Source organism: Ylistrum balloti, unplaced genomic scaffold (genome assembly GCF_031769215.1).
Source record: "Ylistrum balloti isolate Yb309-2 unplaced genomic scaffold, AGI_CSIRO_Ybal_v1 Utg369806, whole genome shotgun sequence".
In the NCBI taxonomy this organism is placed as follows: domain Eukaryota; kingdom Metazoa; phylum Mollusca; class Bivalvia; order Pectinida; family Pectinidae; genus Ylistrum; species Ylistrum balloti.
The window spans coordinates 878,203-891,816 of record NW_026781981.1 but is presented as its reverse complement, the minus strand read 5'-3'; the positions used below and the strand labels follow the sequence as shown (position 1 = coordinate 891,816).

Genomic DNA, 13,614 nt, shown 5'->3' with positions numbered 1-13,614 from the left:
ACGATATATATCAAAAACATAAAGAAAATACACACATGGCAACATCATGGCAATTCAAACTCAAATTCCATAAAACTAGGGCATGCTATGAACAAATGAACGATTTAAACGGAGACTCCTGAAAAAGTACAAGGATAATATGTCAAAGGTATACAACAACGGAACCAACAAGCAAAATAACGAGCATCAAGTATGTCCAGCTTCATGTCGCACAAAGGAATAGAATAGTACACAATGGGATCATTATGGCGACCATAAAACTTCCCCATAATTTTCATCAACCTGCATCTTTTGAACTCTTGTGTTATGTTTGTCAGTCGGTTGACGAACTTCTAGAACGAAAATCGTGATAATGGGAAGAGGCCCTTGAACATCGATTCAGCTGTGATATGTAAATTCCATAGGTTGGAGATGCACAGTATTGCTATCCAGAAATGGAAAACTCACAATAGGGAAGTTGAAATCACGGTTATCCTACATATCCGCCAAGACCTACATGTATCTCTGACAATGAGATCGATTTACACATACTGTGTCAGAGTCTTTAAGGCCAATGGTGAAAGAAATGGGGGAAATACTTCTGTTATTTTGGTCCTTGTGGAAAATAAAACAAATGGCTTCCTCGTTCAGGAGAGGAAATGATAACAAGGCAAAGTGCAAGAGAAACTGGTTGACAAAGTCTTTATTGAGATTGCTAGTACGACCTTCCAACGAACTACTGGTGTGTTTATGGGAACTTACTATGCCCCTCTCTTGGTTGAATTGTTTTTATTTCCATATAAGGTTGAATTTATCCAAGAATTCATCAAACAGGCCACGAAGACTTTGCCAAGGATCCCGATCCTGTATTTAAATAACGAAGTTAAATAACCATGTCTATCGTATATACCAGTCAGAAATGAAATCAGTTGCATTAAGCATGATCGATTCGATTTCCCTACTGCGATTTTTTTTCATTTCTTTTGAATACCAATATCTGGCACCACAATCTTTTGTATTTGGTCACCAATATTTTTCCTATTCTACAATAATTACAGATAGGTGATACACGTTATCTCAATATATCTATATATCACATATATGGTACATAAAACTGGCAGCGACTGACCATTTAGCAAACAATGGGGAAGTAAAGTCGACAGGGACAGGAGAATAAAACACTAGAATTATATATGTACATTTAGGTAATTGGAACGATTATATGAAGGTCGAGATTGTCTCATTAAAAAGACTGAACATATCAAAAACCCATGAGATTAGGCATTGTAATAAGATCGGGGAAAATACTAGATGGGACATTGTTCGAAAAGAAATGTTAAAAGTTTAGCATTCATTCACTATCAACTACAAATTCTGAGATATTTTCGTAAAAGATATGTGAAATTGCGTGTAAATGTAGACAATATGGATTACGACCCGATCAAGAGGAAAGTAAAGGATACAGCTGTTCAAACAACATCTTCACACAATATGGACACATGAAACACTAAAACAAGTCGTAAAGCTTCATAAACACTTAATGGACGAAACAGTTTTTATCTGAGAAGATTTTTGAGAATGACGTAGAATCGGAAAAAAAATCTAGATGACGAATTGACAGAAGGGAAAACGTCCTGCCTACTAATGACAGTCTGTTTCGCCAATCGTGTTTGATGCTTCTAAAAATGAAAAACTTTATATTGTCATGAATCATTTTTGTATCAGATTCAATTAAATTGTTAAATTCAATGTTATAATGTCTAAATCTCTTAAGATTTCGATTTTAAATTGTAAACAATATACGTCCATGATCATGTGACCAGGGCATTATAGTGTGTACTGGGGTAGAAGGACAGACAGAATCGTGCATTGCCGTAATAAGTCGAGAAAATAGAACACCTGTTATCTGTAGACAGTTATTTTCTCATGGAAATACACCATGTGCACATGACTACGATATAGAAAATCTATGGTGCGGATCATGAGTATTAACCAGATGGAGGCATTCGGGAAAATCATACAATTCATGTTGAATGGTTCTGTTCAAATATTACGTAGAGAGTTATTGAGAGAGTGAATAGATGTACTTAGACAGAACCCGATAGTAAGCTTAATAGCATGAAAAAGAAACTAGCTGGTATATCGACATCTGTTACTAAGACAACTGAGAGGATAGTATCTTAACTAAACAATTGTTCTCGAAATTAGAAATGCCGATGAATAAGTATCGGTTTGAATTTTGTTTATTCACATTGATTACGTGATGCACGTATTTGGTAACCTAGGAAACAATGATCTGCTTCAATTTTAATGTTTACACTAATAATTTGACTTATTGAAACTTATGTTGATGCCATGTACTTTAAAATAAAATTGAGATTCTATTGTGCTGGTTGTTTGTAACTGTATTATTAAGGCAATGATATGATTCAACATATCCTCGTAGTTTATAGTAATTAATATAATGTTATGTTACTGTTTACACAGATATAAATGGTCGTATATTTAAACAAATCTAGAATTTTGTCTAACAGTAAATGAAAGTTTTGTGTTTCTTAAAAGAAGATTTTTTTAAAAAAAAATGATTAATAAAAAATCGTTACCTATTTAAGTAGAATTGGTATGTTAAAACACTAAAACATAGAAATCAATATTTACTTAAGTGAAAATTATGTGAGAAAACACTTCAGTAGATGTGATGTTACTTAAGTGGAAACTGTGACATGTTGTAACACAACACAAAAATACCTAGATCAATGGGAAAAGTTTTGTACTGAAGTCTAAAGCTACTTATCATTATGTGATAAAATCGTCAAATCTACGTGCTTCAGTACTGAAGTGTAAACTGTATGCACTTAAGCACTACAAAATCACATGTAAATGTGAAAAATGACACTTAAGTGCGTTAAATAGAATTTACTTTAATAAATAAGTGGTTTTGACACAAGTGTATTTTTTTCTAAAACCACCGCCCGTATCAGGACGCTTTACCTATATGTCTTTACACCTCAATGCTCATTTTGGATATATACATAAAAAAGAGTCTACTGTGCGTGTAAACATATATATCATTTCAAATTCTTATTCGGAAATTAAAAAGACCCGAACCACTGTGAGGTCGTTGAACCGAACCGTGGTCGAAACCACAAGTACTTAATGTTAGTCTCGTTCAACCAGACGCTCGGCTGCCTCCGTAAATCTCCGGCGAGCGATGTCAGGTCACTGCATTTAAACTTCCGGTTGGTCACGAGTCCTACGATTTCTAGTTTCGATTTGTTTTGCTATTGCTGTTTGTTGTATGGAGCGATGTTAAGCTTTTCTACACCATCACAAATTTTCTACTTTCTACTGTTATGTTTCGCAAAAACTGTTGGAGCAAAGCAGCCACACATTTTATTTGTACTTGCCGACGATTACGGATACAATGACATCGGGTATCATGGATCGGAAATCAAAACACCAAACCTGGACAAGTTGTCAGCAGAAGGTGTCAGACTGGAGAATTACTATGTACAGCCGATCTGTACACCTACCAGGAGTCAACTTATGTCTGGGAGGTACCAGGTAATACTGTTCCCTCTGTCTCGTGTTGAAGTAATGTAATGTATTTGTGTACACAAGTATGTGCATTGTACATTATGCAGATATCTGGTCATTTGCAGCGTATCAAGTAATGGAACAAATAAGAAAAATGTATTTTTCAATTTTTATATCTCCTGCTTGAAAAATACTAAATTCTAAATTCAACCTTTTACATGTATATACTTAAGAATTATGTGCAATTGCAGGTACAAGGAAAATAACGATTCAAACAGTTGAAGATGTAAATCACATCATCAAGTGTGCTTCCTCTGTATGAGTTCAATAAGTTGCAACATTAGTCAGAAGGGTTCTAACTATCTATATGTTTTATTTCTGCCATGGTCCAAACTTTTGCAATATCAATATATTGTACAACTACATAATGTATCCTACATTTTATGCCATCTGGTTGAACAAAGTCAAAAAAGTTTGATTTAAACAACGGTCTTTAATTAATTAAGAAGAAATGAAAGATGCTTAGAGGGCATGAATTTATCAATAACAAATCTTCCACACTGAAGGTCCATTCTTTATGTAATCTACTTTACCTTTACTAATCTCTTTTCTTCTTACTCATTTTCATCATCTCTCTCTCTCTCTATCCCCACTTGTAAATGGAAAACAATCTGTTGTGTTATTAGCACACCTGGAGTGGATACTCTGACATATCTATAAAACTAAATAGATGTGGAAGTTTTTCCTTCAGGTACATTTCTTTTTTTAATCATCTTGCTTTTTTTGTTTTTTTTTTTTTCTTAATAAATACCAGCTTTGAAATAGCTGATTTGTTTTTCAAAGTTCTCCTGTTTGGTAATGTAATCAGTTTTTTATGCAGTTTAATAGGACAGTAGAAGTGACAGTCTGTGTTTTAAATCTTTAAAAAAAACATGTACAGGTTAATGCATAATAATCAATTCAATGTTTAGGATAGAAATCTTGGGTATTCTTCTGTGTTAAGTATGTGAGATAATGCTTTACGAAAAGTGTATATAGTCAGAATTGAAGCATTGATAAAGCTTAAGAAAGCTGCAGGAATATAATATAGATCATTAGATAAAGTATGTGATGGTTCATCTCAATGCATTTGTTTGCATGAAATTTACAGATCCACACAGGTTTACAACATGGAATAATCTGGGCACCCCAGCCCAATGCTCTACCAAGGGACAGTCCCATCCTTCCAGACAAAATGAGGGAGGCTGGGTACTCCACACATGCTGTAGGAAAATGGCACTTGGGCTTCTATAAGGATGAATATCTTCCCTGCAACAGAGGCTTTGACACATTTTATGGTAAACAAATGACAATTAAGTCATTTTATGAAATGTTTTTGAGCACATTAAAATCAAACTTTTAGTCTTGTTTTGTTCTTGGGACTATCACAGTGATTTTAATTATTTTTTAATGAAAAGAAGTTGTGCACTGTATATTAACAGTGAAACAAATAAGATTGAACATTAGTACAGTAAAAGGGAATTTAATGTTCTACATGTAATTGCACTTTTTAAATTGATATCAAACAGCCTACCAGCAAAGATTCATTCTAGATGTCTGGAAAACTTCAAATGAAATTCAGAATACAATGTTTTTTCCTGGATATATGTTATTTTGGTACACATACCATTAAATATGCTTGGAAGTGATTTGTAGACAAATGCCGGGTGTCTGATTGGTATTCATAAAGTCATTTGTATGTCAAATGGTTCTTATTGCAATCCAGTGCTACATTCGAATTTACTAGGTAATATCCAAACAGTTGAATTGTAGAACCTAAATAAAATACATACATGTACATGTACCAGGTATTATTTATAAAGTGTTGACACACTGGAATATCGAACCTGGCATGATATCTGCACTCTATCTGCCAGTTAAATTATGATGTCAATCACAGATGTCTTTCTTTATAGACAGGAGAGATGAAAATAGACAATGCTAATGTACCAAGCAAGTCTGTAGATTAGTTTATTATATCTCAGTAGTTAAGTAGATCCACTATTGACTGGTGGTGGCAAGGCTAAAAACCTGATAAGTTTCTTAAATCTACTCACCAGAATCAGATCTTGTTAATTTTGTTATTTTGTATCCATGATAGGCTATTTGACTGGAAGTGAAGATTACTACACAAAATCACGATGCAGCGGACGCAATTTTTGTGGAAAAGATTTACGAGACAATTTCAAACCTGTTGTCCCCAATCCAGAGGAATATTCAACAGAGATGTATAGCAAGCGTGTGATAGATTTGGTCAACAATTACAACTCTTCCAAGGTGATTTATACCACATCTAATCATTGATGCATAATAATTAGTGGTAGTTGCAGTAGAACACTTAACTGTCACTAAGACAGTTGAGGTTTGATCAGCCTTGAAAATTTTACATGTGACATTACTTCTGCAGTATGGGTTTTATCTCAGTATTGTGATTTCTGCCCATGTTAAGAGAAAGTTCATGATCATTCTATAAAAACTATGATATTTAGATTTTGTGAAAAACAAATTTTTGCAATACTTAGATCACAACTGATACATAATTAAATAGATGTAACAGAATGTGAATTTAAAAAAAACTCCAGTAAACTTTCTTAGACTTGATTAGATAACTATAATGTACAACAATAACACTTGTACCCAGAATTCTAATTTATCTCAAACTTGATTTAACTGTTTGTGAACTTATGGCATATGTACATTGTACCTGTATTATGTTATTATCACATCACAGCAAGTTTGAGGTTTTATAAGTAGAAAAAATATACCAGGGCCTTATGTCCTTGACAAATTCTGTAATGGAGATAGGGTTCTGATCTCAATCTTATTTTACTCTAAAATCTCAAACTGCTGTGATTAGATATATATGATTTATGTCTGTATAGAGAATCTTCAGCCCAGTACAGTTATATGTGAGACATGAAGAGCAGCTGTTACTGATCAAATCTAAGGACTTAAAATTCTTACACATTGAGTCTGGTGCATGGCTTGTGGTAAACCATCTCATACAGTTGTGTACATCTGAAGTAACCATGCCATCAAATACTATTTCATTGTCCTGTGATCTCAGCTCAACCACCTACAGCAGCGTGTATATTGAAGGGGAAAATGATATGCTTGTCACACTGGCCATGTGATGCATGATAAATCTAACAGATTAGATATATATTGATTTTAGTGTTTACAAGTGTAGTGATATGTTGTGTATATATTATTTGCACATTGTAAGATCCTGAAGTGTCAAAAACAGTAGCAGGGCCTGGGCTTTAAATGTTAGTATCTTCCAAGAAAGGTAGAAATTATCTTTTGCAGTTTTGAGGTGGAGAATGTTTTTTTTCTCCTGTCCAGAATATAGAAACAGATACATAGAAATAACACATACTTAGCCCAGTCTTCTCCTTAGTCTGTCCTATGCTCAACATATTTGACCTACAAAACCTTACTGCTAACAGGCTGTCTCCTACACCTTATCCAGAAGAGAAGTAATTAGTCCCCAGCCAGGAGCCAGAGGGGACTATAACTTTGTGTTGTGTTGTTTTGTCCTGCTATTTTGTCTGGCCCCTATCTTCTACACAACTGATTGTGGAACCTTTATACTTTGGATATGGGTTCACCTCATTGAGATGGTGTATTCTGTATCAAAAGTAGGTCACTCAGACCTACATTTTGACCTTTGATCTATCTGCATGAAAGTAAAAGTTGATGCAGGCCCTGTCTTACACACTCATTACCGAAACTTTATGCTTGGGATATGGGTTAATCTTGGTGAGATGGGGGTGTCTTGTATAAGAATTAGGTCACTCTGCTACATCAAAGAAAACGCTTGTCTGGGCCTTGTCTTCCATGCATCTTATCATTGGAACTTTAACTGTGTATATGTGTTCACCTTTAGAAGACAGAGTTCATGTGTCACCTATCAAAAGTAGGTCACTCTGATCTACATTATTACATTTAATCTACATCAGATAAAAAGTTTGTCAGGGCCCTATCTTTTACACTACTAATCACAAGATCTTAACACTTGATATGTGTTCACCTTGGTGAGACAGTGTGTCTCATATCAGAAGTTGGTCACTTTGATTTTAATTTTGACCTCTGACCTACATTTAAAAAAATGCTTACATATTAATGTATTTTGGCCCTGTTTTCTACACAACTGATTATGAGAATTTGATACTATGTCAGGGGCGTAGCTAGCCCAGCAGAAATGTGTAAGGCCAGAGAGGGGGTCTGGGGCCCCGACGGAAAATGAATTTCATGATTTCAAAGATGTTTTGAATTGTTTTTTGAGACAGGCTTTCTTATCAATTTAACAACAAACTTTCAACCCCTGATTAAATAAAAGCAAACTTTCTGTTCTTTTGATTGAAAATGTCCATGACAACTTCCGTATCTTGGTTACATGTACCTTCAGTCTTTGATGTGTCACTTTTAATGTGGTCACTCGATTCGACTTTATTTTGTTTGAAAAAATTGTCGATTGACGTCTGTAATCCAGAAGCCTTCTTCACTTTAAAAATTTGCACTTTAACAACATTTAAAAACGTTGAAATGATAGTAAACGTTAGTATGACGTGTATAAAGAAAGAAATTCACTAGGCCTAGTCATTCAACAATTTTCTATTTATATTTTTTTTTTTTTATCAAAAATGTTAGATATTTATTTTCACACTTAGTTTTGCAATTTTATCCGACATACTTTTTCCACTGATTTTTTTTATGTGTAAGCCCGGGCTTTTTCTTTCTATGGAAGCTACACCCCTGTTTGGATATGGGTTCACCTTGGTGAGTAGTGTTAGTGGGGGACCTTAACTGACTAGTTTATCTTGTTTCTCAAAGTTGAAGATTTGAAGTACATGCAGATAGAATACATTAAGGAAAAATGAATATATCACCTACAGTATGTAATATGTGTTTGGGATTGATACATGTATATATCAGGTTTAGTCTTGCATCTTCAGTCTTCGCTTTCCCTCAAAAGAGATTTTGTCACAGAATATAAGTCTCAGCTGAGCTAAACTCTATGATTTTGAGGTAAAGTGGTATAAAATTGATTGTGGTAGTTTTATAATTGTATGTTTCAGCCCATGTTTCTTTACCTGGCACTTCAAGCTGTCCACTCCCCATTACAAGTACCTTCCAGGTATACAGAAAAATATGCTCACATCAAGAACCACAACAGGCGGATATATGCAGGTCAGTACTCTAATAGATTATGTTTTGTGTATGATTTATTAGGAATTTCAGAAGATGGTACAATCAAAGCTCAGGTTCTGACATAGTCTTTTATATGGTTACCAAAGGGTACACATCATTCAGGTTAAGACATTGACAATCATCATAGATTTGAAAATACTTGCATACATTTGTATTTACATCATTGTGAATCATTTTACTAAAACAAATCTAACTGCAACATTTTCAACATAAGATAATGTGAAGGCACAGAATCAAAATAAGTCTGGTGTAACTCTGTACTGTTCAATCTAATATGTTTTATAATCTTTGTATTAATTCCTCACAAAAGTGATACATTGGACCTGGAAATCACTTATCAGATATCACAGCAGAAGAGAAAATCCAATTCATGATAGAGAGATTAGAGACAATGAGGGAAAAAATCATTAAAAATATTTGTTACTCGTTTTTAAATGTCCATATCTATGATTGTCTGCCCTTAGCCTTGTGAACAAATCAAAATAAAGGTCCATATATTACAATATGTACATATATGTACATTGTATATCAAATGTCTGAAGTCCTTGCACTCTTTATATTATACACCTTTATTTATTGGATTTCTTGAACAGGAATGGTGGCAGCTATGGATGAAGCCGTTGGAAACATCACAGCAGCTTTTCAGGCCAAAGGGATGTGGGACGATACCATTATGGTCTTCTCCACAGGTTTGTGATAATTTTCTTGGGCATTATAGTCCAACAATACTGTCCCAAATGTCAATTTCAAAGGGAAAAAAATGTAAGAATATAAATGTTATCATTCTAGTATTTTTAGCTCACCTGCCCAAAGCTCAGCATTCAGATATTGGACCTGTTTCTGGCTAGGATGAAATGCTACCAACCTGGTTTAAATGAATGACTTTCACCCATTTTCAGTGATCATTTGTGTTTGGAACTTTAAAACTTCTTTTTCAATGATCAGTATCCCCAATGTCTTGGTATTTCAGCATCTGCATGCTTGGGGATTGAATGTCTGCAGAAACTGATTTAATTTTCTGACAAAGTCATCTTTGTAAGCGATTGAGGTCCCTTGGGCCACTTGTTGTCATGTGTAAATAGTTTAAACAATTATATGTATTTTAGACAATGGTGGACAGATATTATCCGGTGGCAACAACTGGCCCCTTAGAGGCTGGAAAGGATCTCTTTGGGAGGGAGGAATGCATGGTGTAGGGTTTGTACATGGGAAAGCTCTACAGAAAAAAGGAAAAGTTTCTTCTCAACTCATACATGTGACAGACTGGTACCCAACATTGGTAGGACTGGCAGGGGGCTCCCTAAATGGTACCAAACCCCTGGATGGATTCGACCAATGGAAAACAATCAGGTGTGCAAAATATGTATCCCTCGGTCACCAAGCTCTTACAAAACATGAGGTATTAGTGTGTTCTGCTCTGAAAGTCAGTATTTATCTGTGCTGTATTTCAAGTTAATTGAGGTCCATTAGATTTAATTTACTTGATCTGTTTCAGTTGACAGTTTGTTTATTGATGAACCATTAATATGTGATATTTATTTGTTAAACATTGTGTGAAAATTTTATAAAAGTATCTTCAGAAGTCTTTTTTTTCATTACTGTTTTATTTTATTTTGCTTTTTGCATCGATTCCATAATTCATACAAACAGTATTTAGTGACATGACAATGAAAATATACTATTAGGTACTTTCCTTTCTCCTTACTTGAACAGGTAGCACCTTATTATTTTTCATTAATACTTTAAAATCATGATATCTCAAATATATGACCTTATGTAATATGGGATTCCTTTAAATGTGTGATGAATATCACTGTTTTATTTGTTTAACAGCTGTGTTATATTCACATTTTCCACACATATGTTTATTTCTCAGTGAAGGAGCTCAGAGCCCCAGAGAAACACTGCTGCACAATATTGATCCCCTGACAAAGCCTGTGGGGAACAGGTTGGAGAAGAGTCCATTTGACAATCGCTACAGGGCCGCTCTCAGGTGGAGAGACTGGAAGGTGATTACAGGTAATCCAGGTATGTAATTTTTTTTTTTACTTAAAGAGATGGATATTACATCTGGGACTTGGATTAAGACAAATGGGTGGTCTTATTGTCGTCATATCATGCTATCATGCAGGGACTGGTTAATATTACTCCTGCACTAGGTATCTGTATATCTCACCACTTTGACTTTACTTATTTTGATCGCAGCAATCTAAATCTACACATTATTATTGACTCTGATGGTTGGTCAGTTGGAAACATTTAAATACTACTTACCTGATACATGTTATATGTACATAGGACTGAAAAATAATTCAAACAAACATCACCTTTGATACCATATATGTTTGTACACTGAAGGAAATGGAAGCTGGGTACCAGAGCCGACTACAGAGGAACTCAACGTGGATGTCGACACTAGTAATCCAAAACAGAACATTTGGCTTTTTAATATTGATAAAGATCCACTTGAAAGACATGACCTGTCACCATACTATCCAGACCTAGTGATGAAGATGCTGACAAAGCTGCAGCAGCTGAATGTGACATCTGTACCTTGTGTCTATCCTCGGGATGACCCTAACTCTAACCCTGAACTCCATGGGGGCTGGTGGGGACCCTGGGAATAGTAGAGTATATCAATACGACAGACTAATTAACTGTAACATGAAACAGCATGTTAAACAGAAATCATGTGGGAGTCTGGTTTCACCATATTTTATCATACATGTACTAGATATGAAGATTTTGTAAAAAGTATGTCTACAGCTTTATTAAAATGCATTGTGAAAATAGCATTTCTCGAGGAGATATGACTGGATGAGACATCTCGGAGTTAAGATCCAGAAAAATAAATCAGAAAATTCTAAAATGTTCTATTTTTTTACAGTGAAATACACTTTTTTTCTTATTGAAAGTTTTGTGAAAACCATGAAAATTTTAAAGTAAAGTATTGTTACCCAGTCATGAAAAGTAATGGAACCTGTTTCAAAAAAAAAGAAATTACTAGAAATTTAGTTTAGTTATTAGTAATTGATTATTGTTAAGACTTTGAATGTGAGATGACAGGTGGTGGATTCATTGGTATACATTGTGTATGTGGTTTTCTGAACCAGTAATGGGTATTATATTTTAAGTTGGTATTTTTGTGGCTACAGTGGCTGTATCAAGAATATTATCTTGGGTTTGTCAGTGTGCCTTTAGTTAGTGTTACTGTGTATTATGCAACATTAAATTTCTTGGAGATTTTTTCCAAGGTCATATCACTGTGACATAAAAAAGCAATAGATTCCAATACTGCCAGCCATTATAGGAAAAAAGAACACAATGTCTGTGTATATACAGTTAAAGATTTTCATTATCCAACAGAGTTTTCTCCCTTTATTCATGGACAACATAGTACATAACTTGATCTGTATGTCAGAATCTCCAGTTGTCATTACTTTAGACTACCGTTTTTAGGTCACCTTCCTGAAACATTTATTCTATGAATTCTATTACACTGCTTTATTGTGTCTTCATGTTGATCTTATACAGAACTGCTATTTGAGCAGGAGTTTCCTACTGCCAATTTTGAATCTGCCAATCTCACACACATATATATATATCTGGGCCAGTTATACTGTATAATGTATTATTTTAGGTTATTTAGTCCAAATGACCTATAGCATCATGGCATTGATTATAAACTTACATTTTTTACATCTCTTTCATACAGTGAATGGATTGTTAGGAGAATCGGTTATAATGTTCCGTTGGGAAATGGGATCAAAAGTTGTCAATATCTAGTTCAAAACTTGTAAACTTCACATTTAAAGTTCTCTTTCAGTTCTAAATATGTTGTTCATAAATGTTATTGAATTGTTATTTTTCTTATGAAGGAAATGTTTATTTTTTAAAAGTACAATATGAAATATTTAATTGCAAATTGATGGTGCATTAATGATGATGCCAGTCCTTCATATCATAACATCATGAACATGTGATGAGTATACAAATCTATTTCGCAATTAGATTATTTCAAAACTTTGAAAGAAAGACAACATTGATGTGAAGTTTTACAATATATTTGGACTGATAAAGTTTCCTACAAACTAGTAACGGGTATTACATAAAGCTAATAGTTTTCAAAGTGCAATTATTTCTATTCATTTTTAATATGTCTTGGATTGGTTCCTTTTTTGTATACTGAATATGTACATAAATCATCTGTCATAACACTGTAATGGAGTCAAAAACCCAGTATTTACATCTGTATATGTAGGGTGCATGTAATTTACAAAAGTACAATATGAAATATTTTATTATAAATTATTGGTGCTGTAATGATAATGTGAGTGCCTCACAATATAAGATCATGGCTAGGTGATCACAATTAAATTATTTCAAAACTTTAATTGAAGGAAAATATTAATGTGATATTTTACTATATATGTGTACTGTTAAATTTTCCTACAATATAGTAGATCATTACTGAGGATGATAATTTTCAAAGTGCAATTAAATGTATCCATTCAGAGTAATTATTGAACTGTCTCTTTTACTGTATACTATATAATATCAACATACATTTTGTACATACATATATTGTTTATGAATTTCTGTTGACATACGTTCACTTTGGCTGTACATACATAATTATTTACATAACTTTAGTTTGGTTGTACCAGTATTCTTTTGGGAGGTGCGATGTCACACATATATATATATATGTACACAAATTGGTGATACCAGTAATTGCCTGGTTTTAGGGTGTTTTTAGGAAGGACACGAATATTCCATGAAGTGCTTTACATTATTTCCAATTTGAAAATATTGATATTTACATTCCTGTTTATTTTGTAACAA

At 33.9% G+C, this 13,614-nt stretch overlaps 1 protein-coding gene across 1 annotated transcript; it reads left to right on the top strand.

The window, feature by feature from the left end:
• The first annotated feature begins 3,275 nt into the window (after nt 1-3,275).
• LOC132544654 (arylsulfatase B-like) lies at nt 3,276-11,743 on the top strand. The gene is made up of 8 exons (XM_060208278.1): nt 3,276-3,543; nt 4,667-4,853; nt 5,657-5,832; nt 8,637-8,748; nt 9,363-9,458; nt 9,876-10,119; nt 10,646-10,797; nt 11,128-11,743. Exons 1-8 carry the CDS (start codon nt 3,286-3,288, stop codon nt 11,394-11,396), a joined length of 1,494 nt encoding a protein of 497 aa, XP_060064261.1. The 5' UTR covers nt 3,276-3,285; the 3' UTR covers nt 11,397-11,743.
• Nucleotides 11,744-13,614: the final 1,871 nt, after the last annotated feature.